This window comes from Budorcas taxicolor, chromosome 2 (genome assembly GCF_023091745.1).
Source record: "Budorcas taxicolor isolate Tak-1 chromosome 2, Takin1.1, whole genome shotgun sequence".
In the NCBI taxonomy this organism is placed as follows: Eukaryota; Metazoa; Chordata; class Mammalia; order Artiodactyla; family Bovidae; genus Budorcas; species Budorcas taxicolor.
The window spans coordinates 34,209,974-34,223,706 of NC_068911.1; the positions used below are offsets into that span (position 1 = coordinate 34,209,974).

The 13,733-nt window shown below is 48.4% G+C and overlaps 1 protein-coding gene across 1 annotated transcript in view; it reads left to right on the forward strand.

Annotated features, from left to right (window-relative positions):
- Positions 1 to 13,733, forward strand: part of GRIN2A (glutamate ionotropic receptor NMDA type subunit 2A) — a 436,390-nt gene that overhangs the window by 244,244 nt on the left and 178,413 nt on the right. Inside the window, exon 2 of the mRNA XM_052664054.1 lies at positions 11,820 to 12,412. Within this exon, the coding sequence (XP_052520014.1) occupies positions 11,820 to 12,412 (593 nt within the window). The remainder of the gene's footprint in view (positions 1 to 11,819; positions 12,413 to 13,733) is intronic.

The window sequence follows — 13,733 nt, forward strand, 5'->3', positions numbered from 1 at the left end:
GGACGACAGAGGATGAGATGGCTGGATGGCATCACGGACTCGATGGATGTGAGTCTGAGTGAACTCTGGGAGTTGGTGATGGACAGGGAGGCCTGGCGTGCTGTGATTCATGGGGTCACAAAGAGTCGGACACGACTGAGCAACTGAACTGAACTGAACTGAACTGATGGGTGTAGCTCAGCTGGTAAAGAATCTGCCTGCAATGCAGGGGACCCTGGTTTGATTCCTGGCTTGATAAGATCATCTACAGAAGGGATAGACTACCCAGTCCAGTATTCTTGGGTTTCTCTGGTGGCTCAGTTGGTAAAGAATCTGCCTGCAATGCAGGAGACCTGGGTTTGATCCCTGGGTTGGAAAGATTCCCCTAGAGGAGGGCATGGCAACCCACTCCAGTATTCTTGCCAGGAGAATCCCCATGGACAGAGGAGCCTGGTGGGCCACAGTCCATGTGCTCACAAAGAGCTGGACACAACTGAGCAACTAAGCACAGCACAATGACAACAAGGCTTCAGGTCTGGCTTGAACAAGGTGCTCAACATGACATGGTAACTCCAAGTCGCACATCTCCATCTTGTCCTAACCCTAATTTTTTCCTTTGACTCTGATGACTTCCTTCTCAAGATACTGTGTCTTGGCGGGATGGTTGTTAGAAATTTTGGCTGAATGTACTTACAGGTTTAAGTCTAACAGTAAGAGAAACTTTTTCTAATCGCTCTCCCACAAATCCCAAGAATCACTCTGATTGCACCACTTAGGATGTGTTCCTACCCATGAATTAATTGCCAGCCCTAAGGGAATTGGGTGGGCCAGTTGGTTTGACTGAGAAAGGGGAAATGATGGCTCCCTGTGGAAATTTACGATGACCAGTAAAGGAGGAAGATCTCAGCGGTCGGAATGGCAGATACCCATGATGTGGCTCAGGGAGGCTCATGCTTCTTTAAGAAAAGGAATCTGAAATAAAAATGGCTTTAGGTGCACAGAGAAAGGTCAGTAGGCCAGTTACACTTGGGACCTCCAAAAAAAGATGCTCTCGCTATCAGCTCTTTAGAGACCTGGCTCAGTGATCTGATCAGGTAGAATTTCCCTCTGGTTTTCTCTGTGAGAATGGGTAGACCTAGAAGGCGATGACACCCCACTCCAGTACTCTTGCCTGGAAAATCCCATGGATGAAGGAGCCTGGTAGGCTGCTGTCCACGGGGTTGCAAAGAGTCAGACACGACTGAGTGACTTCACTTTCACTTTTTGCTTTCGTGCATTGGAGAAGGAAATGGCAACCCACTCCAGTGTTCTTGCCTGGAGAATCCCAGGGATGGGGGAGCCTGGTGGGCTGCTGTCTATGGGGTCACACAGAGTCGGACGTGACTGAAGCGACTTAGCAGCAGCAGCAGCCTCAGAGAATCTATAATCGCTAACAACCCTGTTTGGAAGGCTTGAGTCAGATGGTCACCCGCAGGTTGACAGAGCACCGGGTGAAGCCAGCTTGGGCCTTTGCTGCATCCTTGCATAGAAATAAGGGCCTGAATCTCAGCAGGTGTCTCTTCTTGGCCAGCCCTGCTAATGATCCGGAGAGCAGGACTGGTCTAAGAGTGAGGATATGCTTCTGAGGAATGTGGGGGATGCTGGACTGTCCTGAGCTAGTTGCAGCTGGAAGCAAGGCATAATCTCTCCATGCCTCTGTGAAGTCTCTCCTCTGGCACTGTGGTATCTGTTAGAGGGAGGGCTTGACTCTGGATGGTGAACTGGGATGAGCTCTGAATGGCCCCAGCAGACGTGGTTGTCCTCACCACACTATTCAAGGTTAGGGCACCAGGTGACTGAATGATGTAGCAAACAGTTACCTGCCTTTCTGCATCTTCAAGGGAGGCTCCCCTCCTGGCACAGGTAGGAATTCCAAAGAGAAAAATGGGGCTGGCTCACATGAAATGCCAACATCCCCAAAGTTCCAGATCCTCTCCTGAGCTAGGAGATACTACTGGTGCCTTTAGCAGAGGAATTCTTTGGAATAAAAAGGACCTAGGAATTAAATCCAGCCCCCTTGCCATGATCTTCAGAGCTCTCACTGTAACATGTGGGCTCTGCTGCCTGTCCTACCTAACTTTTCTCACCACCCTCTTGTTGGCAGATTCAACTGCAACTGTTCTGATCTTCCTTCTGTTCCCTGACCTTCCAGGCCCTTTCTTACCTTTGTGCATGCAGCTCCTTCTGCTTGGAGGGCTCTCCTTACCTCCAGCCCACTCCTCAGCTTTGCCTGGCTGACAACTCCTTTATTTTCTTTCGATCTGCTCCAGGGTAACAGACCAGATGATCAAAAAGGGCACTCCTCTCCCCTCCCGCCTTGAACTGCTGCCTATCTGATTTCCTTTCTCCTTGTCTGTCTCCTCCCATGTGCTGTGCTTAGTTGCTCAGTTGTGTCCGACTCTTTCTAACCCCACCCCGGGCTGTAGCCCGCCAGGCTCCTCTGTCCATGGGGATTCTCCAGGCAGGAGTACTAGAGTGGTTTGCCATGTCCTCCTCCAGGGGATCTTCCCAACCCAGGGATTAAACCCAGCTCTCCCGCATTGCAGGCAGATTCTTTAGCAGCCAAGCTACCAGGGGAGCCCATCTCCTGCCATAAGAATGTAAAGTTCCCGAGAGTGGGGATCTTCACTTTGGAAGCCTCCTTCCCTTGATTCCCTTTCCTAGAACAATGCTGGGCACATAGCGGGAGTTTGTTAATAGTCGCCGAATGAACGAGAGGCGATTCTAGGTGGACGTCTCCTCCTAGAGCAGTAGACCCGCAGGCTCACTCAAGTCCATAAAGCACTGGTCTCCAGCTCTGCTCCCTTTCAGCCTTGCACCCTTGGGATGTTACTCCCCGTTTCATTCCCAGAACCGTGGCGCACTGCCATGCAAGGGGTTGATGAGGACTCAGAAGGGTGAGGGCTCCTGTCCTTGAGAATTCTAGTCTGAAGGACAGGCGAGATGCGTGCACCCAGGCAACCACACAGAGGGCTGAGGGGTGGGCTGGAACGATCACAGTGCTGAAAATTCAGAAAGGGGGAATATGTCGGAAGTGGGGCAGTAAGGAGGCCATGGTGGACATGAGACGAGGCTTCACGGTCAAGGTTACCATCTGTCCACCTCTACTAACTCCAGGTCGACTTGACTGAGGCCCCGCAATGTGCCAAGTGCCTTATGCACTTCGTTGTTGTTCAGTCGCTAAGTGGCATCTGACTCTCTTCGACCCCATGGACTGCAGCACGCCAGGCTTCCCTGTCCTTCAGCATCTCTCAGAGTTTGCTCACACTCATGTCCATTGAGTCGGTGATGCCGTCCAGCCATCTCATCCTCTGCCGCCCCCCTTTTCTTTTGCCTCCAATCTTTCCCAGCATTGGGATCTGTTCCTATGAGTCAGCTCTTTGCATCAGGGGGGCAAAGGATTAGCATATTTAGGGGTAAATATATATCCTAGGATTCCTCTAGGTGAGATGCTGATTCAGTGGAGATGGCATGGAGCCTGGAAATCTGAAGGTATAAAACCTTCCCCAGGTAAGCTAATACAAAACTATAGGGTTGGATGCTGAAGACTTGGGTTAGTGTTTTCAATCTTGGCTGCACATTAGACTTACCCAGGGGAATTAGATATATTCTGAACCCCATCCCAGACCAACTGATTTGGCATCTTTTGGGGTCGGACTGGTAGGGGACAGCATCAGCTTTGAAGATTTTTGAGCCTCTTAAAATGTGGTTAGTGACTAAGAAACATATTTTATTGTACTTCATATTTTAAGAATCAGTGTAAATAGTCATGTGTGCTCAGTACATGCTAAGTTGCTTCAGTTGTATCTGAGTCTTTTGTACTCTGTGGACCATAGCCCACCAGGCTTCTCTGTCCAGGGGATTCTCCAGGCTGGAATACTGGAATGAGTTGCCTTTTCCTCCTCCAGGGGATCTTCCCAAACCAGGGATTGAACCTGCATCTCTTATGTCTCCCGCATCAGCAGACCAGTTCTTTACCGCAGGGCCACCTGGGAAGCCCGTGGTCAGTAGGTGCTGTATTGGAAAGCCAGGCTAGAAGACAGTTGAAGGCTTAGTCACTTTATGTGGCTCCTTCCTTGCTCCACCCCAAGTCATAGTGTTCTCCTTTGTAGTTATCTTGCCTGACACCCATCCTTCCCGCTTTATTCTGAGAGGCTAGTGCACAGACTCAAGTGTTCCTCTCCTGGTCTCTGAATCAAAATTCTTCAGCTACCTTGGACACAGCTACCCTAGCTGGGAACCCAACACTCACTAGAAACTTAACACTAAACTTCTAATTTGAAGAGAGGAGAGGAAAGAGCTGAGAAAGGATTTGTTAGGTTATTTTTGACAAATGCTGGTCCACCAGCTCCCGACAAAAGCAAAATGGGAGATAGACCACAGATCATAAAATGGTCCAGTGAGGTTGCTTGGAGTGGAATTCTGTGTCTGTGGGGAATGGGGCTGGTGTGTTTTGGGGACATGATGGACCGGGGAATGTATGAAGACTTCCTTTGGGTTTCTTTACAAGCACTCATTACTTAGCTTAGTTAGCTCTCTCAGTAATTCAGCTTACCACATGTTCATGGAGTCCCTGACCTCTCACAGGTGCTGATGGAGATCCTGAGTCCCAAACACTTGAGTCCAGACTGTGATGGGGTTGGTGTGTGTCTCCACTTTATCTTGAAGGCTGTTGGAGCTACTGAAAAATGTAAAGAGGAGGGCCCTGTGGTCCAGCTTGAACTTTAGAAAGACAGATCCAGCAGCAGTGTGGAGGGTGGGCAGGGGAAAGGGGAGATCAGGGTAGGCACTCTAGATAAGAGGCTCCTTCTGTATAGTTAGAGAGAGAACTGCCAAGGGTCTGAACATGAGCGGGTGCGACAGGGAAAAGAAAATGAAATAAACCCGTTGGGTGATAAAGATGATGTGGATGCGGCTTGGCTTGAGAAGTGGTGGACTACAGCCATAAATGAGGGAACAACCTGTCTGTGTCTTCTGAGAGGAGCCAAGTGAAGGACAGATCATGGATCATAGAATGGTCCAATGGGTGGAGGCTGCCTGGAGTGGGATATCGTGTTCGTGGGTGGTGGAGCTGGTGTGCTTTGGGGAAACGGTCCCTGGGTGTGACTTCCCCGCTCAGTTCCGCTCTCCCGCATACCCTGCTTGACACCTGATGTGAGGTCGTTGCTACTGGTTGCCCATTTCTGAGGGATTTCCAGTTGGATGCCTCAAGAAAGATTAGTGGTGGTATTCACCACACACACACACACTTACGCCTTTCTCCTTTTCTGCATACCTGGAATCAGTGTTTTCCGGTAGCTAAGCAACCAGATTTTGGACTTGGATCACCTAGCCTTGAATCCTGCCTCTGCCATGTACTGGTTCTGTGGGTTTGGGCAAGTTACATTCTCTGAGCCAGTGTTTTTAACCTTTATAAATAATACTTGCTACTATATATCACATTGTATTATATATAGAGGGGCTTCCCAGGTGGCTCAGTGGTAAAGAACCCACCTGCCAATTCAGGAGACACAGGTTTGATCCCTTGGAAAAGGCAGTGGCACCCCACTCCAGCACTCTTGCCTGGAAAATCCCATGGACGGAGGAGCCTGGTGGGCCACAGTCCATGGGGTCACTAAGAATCAGACATGACTGAGCGACTTCACTTTCACTTTTCACTCTCATGCATTGGAGAAGGAAATGGCAACCCACTCCAATGTTCTTGCCTGGAGAATCCCAGGGATGGGGGAGCCTGATGGGCTGCCGTCTCTGGGGTCGCACAGAGTCAGACATGACTGAAGCGAGTTAGCAGCAGCAGCAGCAGGTTTGATCCCTGGGTTAAGATCCCCTGGAGAAGGGCATGGCAACCCACTCCAGTATTCTTGCCTGGAGAATCCCATGGACAGAGGAGCCTGGCGGGCTACAGTCCGTGGGGTTGCAGAAGAGTCAGATACAACTTAGCGACTACACAACAGCAGCTGCATATAGAATAAATGCTGGTTGCGGTGATGACCATGATGACGAAGGTGAGGATGGCTGGATGGCAGTGCTGAAGAAGGTGGTGATGGCGGTGATATTGCTGCTGATGATGGAGGAGGCAGCAGGCAGATGGCGAGAGGAAGAGAGATCCTCTAGTGAAACAGATCCAGCTTACATGTATGTGAGCATTCTATTCATCTGAATCCTCAGGCTCCTCAAGCTTGACATTTCTACTTTTCCTCTCATCCATGAAAAATGAAATAAAATATGCTTACTAGCTCAGTTGATACACAACAAGAGGAGCAGAAAGGACATCAGGGCTTAGCCAGGCGGAAAGCAAATTCCCAAGGAGTCTTTCAAGATCTTTGTTGGGTCTTCTGCAAGACTATGCTTTTTTGTTTTGGTGCCCACATGGCAGGCAGAGGAAAATAAGCTATGGAAATGGGTTCCGGGTTAACAACAGCAGCCAGTTCTCTCTTGCTTCCTCAGGATGAGTTTCCTGCTCATTTACTTTTCTCACCAAATATTTATTGGGCCCCTACTGTGTGTCAGACAGGGCGCTAGGCTTTGAAGATACGAACGTGAGCAATGCTCACCTGCTGCTGAGAGAAGATAGAGGAAAAACAAATATGTCAGCTTTGCCGTTCATATACTCAGGTCACAGAAATTCAGTTTCAGCTGGACTGGCATGGAGCATGAACACTGGTTTTTTTGGGTTTTTTTTTAGCTCTCCAAGTGATTCTGCTGTGTAGCCAGCAGTGAAAGCCACTGGTGTGTGTAAAGAAACACTGGATGACATCTTGCAATAAGTCAGCTGTTGTCAGCGTGGGGCCATGTGGATTTTAGGGAAATCATTTACCCTTCTCCCTGTGTCTTTATGAGAAATGCCATCCACGAGGGTTATAACCACTGGCAGCACCTCATCTCTTGAGTAGTTAGAATCAAAGAGATAATGGGCGTGGGTGTCCTTTATAGCCTCTAAATGGGTACGTGTAATGAGAGTTGGTTTTAGACTCTATTAAACATCAGACCTTGATCCCCATGGAGTCAGGTCTCACCCCGGGAACTCAGCGAGGTCTGGAGCATTCTAGAATGACAGTCACGGCAGGACTGGAATGCAGAGTAGAAAGCAGACACCCGTAATCCCACACTTCCCTGCCCCTCGACTCTGGGTTTGAAACGGTTTGTTCTGCTTCTGCAGAGCCGTGAGCTTGGGGAGGGAACCGCTTTTGCTCCAGAACCAAAGCGGGTGTCTGAAATCTGTTCCTCTGCCCCGGCAGCATGCTGCCGAGGGAGCCGGTGCCAGAGTTGATCAGGCTGATCTGTGGGGCCTGAAGGGAGCAGGCTGAGTGATGGTGGGAGGAGGGATGTGCAGGAGGGTCAGCCTTTGCTGTCCAGGTGGGAATCGGAAAGAAGGTGCAGGAGGGCCTTGAAACAAAGGCCCATTTGGCACACACATCAGATGCTAGGTCCCAGGCGTGTGGTCAGACTCCCCCATCACCTCCTGCACATCCATAGAGCCATCTTTGAAAATCCCAAAGCTAAACACAAGCCTTGTCAGTGCCTTGCTGTGCAATTATGCTTTTTAAAAAATTATTTAATTTAATTGAAGGATAATTACTATACAATATTGTGATGGTTTTTGCCATATATCAGTATGAATCGGCCATAGGTACACATGTGTCCTCTCTCCCTCGGGAATCCCCCCCGCCACCCCATCCCTCCAGGTTGTCACAGAGCCCCTGCTTTGGGTGCCCTGCATCATACATCAAACTTACACTGGTTATCTATTTTACATCTAGTCATGTAGATGTTTCAATGATATGCTCTCAAATCGTCCCACCCTGTTCTCCTCCCACTGAGTCCAAAAGTCTGTTCTCTACGTCTGTGTCTCCTTTTGCAAATAACTTCTGGCTTTCATCCCTCCAAGGGGTATACATTGCCTTTTGTCCGCCGTGGTTTGGGAAGTTTAAGTTTCAGACGCCAATGGAAATGGCAGTGGTGCTTGAGGTCCGTAAAGGACATTAGCCACGGTTTCTCTCCAAAGCATGATTCATCTCTTCCTTCTGTTCGTGCAGCCCCTTGGGCTCAGGATGAACGGGCTGGATGATCTGGTTTTGGACGGAGAAGGGAATGCAAAACTATCATGTCAGTAGACCTGGAGATACCATTTTTACTTATAATAAGGATCTGACCCACTTAGGTTTCTGGCAGTGTCCATGTGGTCTATCTAGAGTAGGGGTCCCCAGGCTCTGGAATCTAAATGCCTGATGATCTGAGGTGGAGCTGACGTAATAGTACTAGAAATAAAGTGCACAATAAATGTAATGCACTTGAATCATCCCCAAATCATGCCCACTGTCCCTGGTCTGTGGGGAAATTGTCTTCCACGAAACTGGTCCCTAGTGCCAAAAAGGTTGGGGACCACTGGGAGAACAGAGGATGAGGAGGGGACCCCCTGAACCGTGGGACTCAGCCTTTCACTCCTGCTTATCCTCACAGCAGCCCTGTGGATGGTACTCACAGTTACCGTGTCATAGGCAAAGAAACTCAGATCCAGGAGGTTTAGGTAGCCGTGGTCACATGGCTAGCTGGGCTTTCTCTGTGGCTCAGCGAGTAAAGAATCCACCTGCCAGTGCAGGAGATGCGGGTTTGGTCCCTGCGCCTGGAAGATCCCCTGGAGAAGGAAATGCCAACCCACTCCAGTATTCTTGCCTGGAAAATGTCATGGACAGAGGAGCCAAGTGTGCTACAGTCCAAAGGATCGCAACTGATGACTAGGCACGTGGCAGTTAATGCAGAGCCAGGACTTGAACTCAGGTCTGATAGACCCCAGAGCCCGTGCTGTTTCAACTATAAAGTCTGACTGGTGTGCGTGAAGGGGTAGAGTAGAGGGTGTAAACTGAATGTAATAGATCCACGGGAGCCATCAATGTGTGTGTGTTACAGCAGTGTGTTACAGCAGTCTTTTAGAAATTTCAATCAGGCAGCCAAGGACAAGGCTAATTGTTGAGATGCTCGAGTCAGGAGTGAATTACCAGGACTTCTCTGGCGGTCCAGTGGCCGGGAATCCACATTGCAGTGCAGAGACACGTGTTCGGTCCTCAGTCAGGGCACTAAGATCCCACATGTCCAACTCTCTGTGGCCCCATTGACTGTAGCCCTCCAGGCTCCTCCGAGCATGGAATTTCCCGGGCAAGCTTACTGGAGTGAGTTTCCATTTCCTTCTCCAGGAGAGCCTTCCAACCCAGGGGTCGAACCCACACGTCCTGCTTGGCAGGTGAATTCTTTACCACTGAGCCACCAGGGAAGCCCTCTTTGTCAATAAAGGGTACACTGGTATATTTTGGGCATTGGATGGTGCAGTGGTTCCTCAGAATAGGGGGATAAGCATGTGGAAAACTTTCATTTTTTGGACATGACGTGCAAGTCACACAAAATGCAGGCTTGGATGCTGAATTCTCCCCTTTCGCGCCGTGTTTAAATCAAGGACACCTCTCTCAGGCTGCGCTCACACATCTGTCCCCTCATGCACTCGTTCACTCTCCACTTACTGACGGGCCATGTGCCAGAGCTTCTGCCAGGTTTCGGGGACACGGGTGAGGACAGCAATCTCTGCCCTTAAGCAGTTCGCAGCCTTGTTGAGGCATGATTTAAAGTGATTAGTCAATCCAAGAATATTGGATTTCTCCAAAAGCTACTGTAGGGAAAAAGATAATTATCCAAAGTCTTTAAATCTGTTACCCAATTTAATTGATTTAATTAGGGAAAATTCATAGAACTGTAATGTTGAAAGGGACCCAGAAGGCATTTATTTCTATTTTTTTCTCTCTGCCTTCAGGCCACGCTGCACTCAATTTATCCCCCCAAACACCATGCACTTTAGGAAAAGGGGGATATTTCTAAGAACTGTAGCTTTTACCCTTTTTGGATAAAATTTTCTATTCAGTGAGCATCCTCGGGGAAAATTATGCAGACTTGTTGAAAGACTTGACATGCACAGCTACAAAGTATTGCTCTGAAAGACATGAATGGAATCATCTACTCACAGACACACACATGCACACATGCATGAAATGGAATCACTGTATCCATACAATTGAGGATGTGTTAAACATACATGGTAAGTACAGAAGGCAAAATGCAAACATGGCTGCAATATGATAGTTCAGTTCAGTTCAGTCGCTCAGTCGTGTCCGACTCTTTGCAACCCCATGAATCGCAGCAATATGATAAGGACCCTCTAAAAATTCGTTCAGTTTCCAGAAAAAAAATACATCTCAACAATTGTCAAACCCTGTTTTGCTATAATACAGGTTGATACTTTCTGTTTAGTCATCGTTTTCACACCATGCCAGTGGGTCCATGACATGGTTTAAGCACCTACTTTATGGACATCTTCAGTGATCCCAGTGGTGGTATTTTGGGAGGAGGGCAGGAAGTTGAACCAAAACCTGAGTTTGGATGCTGACTCGCCATGGACTGTCCTGAGGCTCATTTGCCCCTGCCAGTTGCTCAGTTGTGTCTGACTCTGCGACCCCATGGACTGCAGCACTCCAGGCTCCCCTGTCCTTCACCATCTCTCGGAATTTGCTCAAACTCATGTCCATTGAGTCGGTGATGCCATCCAACCATCTCATCCTCTGTCGCCCGCTTCTCCTCCTGCCCTCAGTCTTTCCCAGCATCGGGGTCTTTTCCAATGAGTTGACTTTTTAAATCAGATAGCCAAAGTATTGGAGCTTCAGCATCCAGTCCTTCCAATGACAGTACCAGCCTCACAGGATCATCACAGAAATCTGACAAGTTAAGGGTTTGGAAATGGCACAACTGTGTGCATCACCTGTTCTTTTTCTAAACAGATATTTGCTGTTATGATCAGGGTCATGACTTGGGGAGATGTTAGGACTATGAGGGACCCTTTAACCCAACACAAGTAACCATGTCACTTTCCAGGGTAAGCATTCAGGCACTCACCCTTATGCTCAGTATAAGATCTGACACGGCTCCTGAGGCTGTATGTGATAGGGTTTCTGCCAAGCTCTTCAACATCATCTCATCCCCCTACATCACAGGCCATCATCCATTTATCTCCAGCTCCTGAAACAGTCAAGATGTATCCCCAGGGCTCCTCTGACTACACTGTCCACTGGCTTCCCTCTTTTGAAACTTCAGCGTCTCCTTATGCCTCTCTTAGCAATCAGTTCATTGAAGTTACTCTTCCTCACTTTTATTCCACATCTATGAAGGCAGAGACCATGTGTGTCAAGCGCTAACATGCTGTTGCCATGTAATTAGGTGATTAGCAAATATTTATTGATCAGAGAGATGTCCACCTGGTGTTTATCACAGTCGATATTTCACAGGAATCTAAAGTTCAAGTGACCGAAACCTTGCTCAGATTAGTTTAAGTGTGGCTTATGTAACCAGCAGGTCTAGAGTAATTGGCTCCAGAAACAACAGAGTCTGTCATCAGAAAGCTCCCCCATCTCCTGATGTTGTTTCCCGGCTTCATTTTCCAGTCCTGAGTCTGGGGGTCAGGTAGTGTTTGGGGACCCAAAGGGTTGGTAGTGTGATGAACTGGTAGACAGTGAAGCTGGCAAATTAACAGATGTCCTTCACTGTTACAGGCTCTGGGCTCCAAGTTCAGGGACCTCCTTCATCTCTGCGTTTCCATTATCTATTCCAGAGCGTGGCCTACAGTAGGTGATCAGGAATGTTTGCAAATGAACAGGCATGTGATTTCTTTCCCGTCATTTCTAGGAAGGAGCTACAAAGACAGATGGTCATCTGTAAGCTGCCTTCTGCCTCATTTGCTGTTTTGCTTTCTTTTCACCCCATGGCAGGATCCAACGTCTACCTTCTTCCAATTTGGAGCATCCATCCAGCAGCAAGCCACGGTCATGCTGAAGATCATGCAGGATTACGACTGGCATGTCTTCTCCCTGGTGACCACCATCTTCCCTGGCTACAGGGACTTCATCAGCTTCATCAAGACCACAGTGGACAACAGCTTTGTGGGCTGGGACATGCAGAACGTGATCACGCTGGACACGTCCTTCGAGGACGCAAAGACGCAAGTCCAGCTGAAGAAGATCCACTCTTCCGTCATCTTGCTCTACTGTTCCAAAGACGAGGCGGTTCTCATCCTGAGCGAGGCCCGCTCCCTCGGCCTCACCGGGTACGATTTCTTCTGGATCGTCCCCAGCTTGGTCTCCGGGAACACAGAGCTCATCCCCAGAGAGTTTCCATCGGGACTCATTTCCGTCTCCTACGACGACTGGGACTACAGCCTGGAGGCGAGGGTGCGAGACGGGCTGGGCATCCTGACCACGGCCGCGTCTTCCATGCTGGACAAGTTCTCCTACATCCCCGAGGCCAAGGCCAGCTGCTACGGGCAGACGGAGAAGCCGGAGGCCCCCATGCACACGCTGCACCAGTAAGAGGGGCTCTTTGCTTGTCCCCCAAAGTGGGACCAGAGTTTTGTCGTGGTTGTCTGTTTCAGTACTAACAGTCACACACGCTCCTTGCTGAACTGTGCAGAGAATAGAGGATGTTGTGTGTCCGCCTGTAGGATTTGCTGGCTTGCTTGCTTGTTCTCCTCTCCCCTCTTCCTCTCTTCTCATGTCCTTTTGTTTTTAAGTAACAGCATCCTTCCTTGGTTTTCTACAACTTGCTTTTTTTACTCAACAGTATACCTTGGAAACCTACGCTTGAGATCTATATATCTGCCTATCTCTCTATCTATCCACCTTCTATCTATAGTTATATCTTAAGTATAAATGTGTATATATGTGTGTATCAGTGTGTATATACACACATGTACATAAACATGTGAATATATGTAGATGTATGTATTGAATGAGTGACTAACAGTCACTCTTTGTGTCTGTTCTTTGTGTCTGACTCTGTGACCCCATGAACTGTACAGGCTCCTCTGTCCATGGGATTCTCCAGGCAAGAATACTGGAGTGGGTAGCCTTTCACTTCTCCAGGGGATCTTCCCCACCTGGGGCTTGAGCCCGGGTCTCCTGCATTGCAGGCAGATTCTTTACCATCTGAGCCACCAGGGAAGCCCAGATGTATGTAGCCATACATATGAATTCATACATGTGCAAATGCATGTGAACAGATATATATATAGGTCTGCATATGAATATGTAAATATGTGGATATAGGAATACTGACATTTCTTGTAACCTACATACTGCGTTCCTCAATAGGGCTATCCCAAGTTTTATTTATCCAGTCTTCATAATAATAGAAATTTGTGTTGTTTCAGATTTTTTCCATTAGAAACTAAACTTCAGTGATGATCGTCCTGACCTGACTTTTCACATACATGTACGAGTATCTTTCTAGATTTGTTTCTAAGAGGTAGACTTTTGGGGTCATGGAACATGTGCATTTTAAACTTTAAGTGTCTATTGTCAAACTGTCCCACCAAGTCACTGTGTAACTTATGTTCACTCTGGCAGCGTGTGAAATCACTCGTCTTCCCATGTCCTCACCAGCATGTTACACTTTGGGGCAAGTGCCCACACTGGCGCTCCTGGTCTTGGAGTTTGTATGTCTCTTCCCTTTGTATGTCCCAAGTATTTTTGCAGGTTGTTGGAAATCTTGGCAAGCATCACTTTTAAAGTTGCGCTGTCTCCCTTCATGTGGCTGTGTCATAATTTAGTGAGCTACTCCCATCTTCGTGGACATTTAAGTTAGATTTTATGTTTCTGAGTAGCATTGTTTGTCTTTGCAGGCTGTCG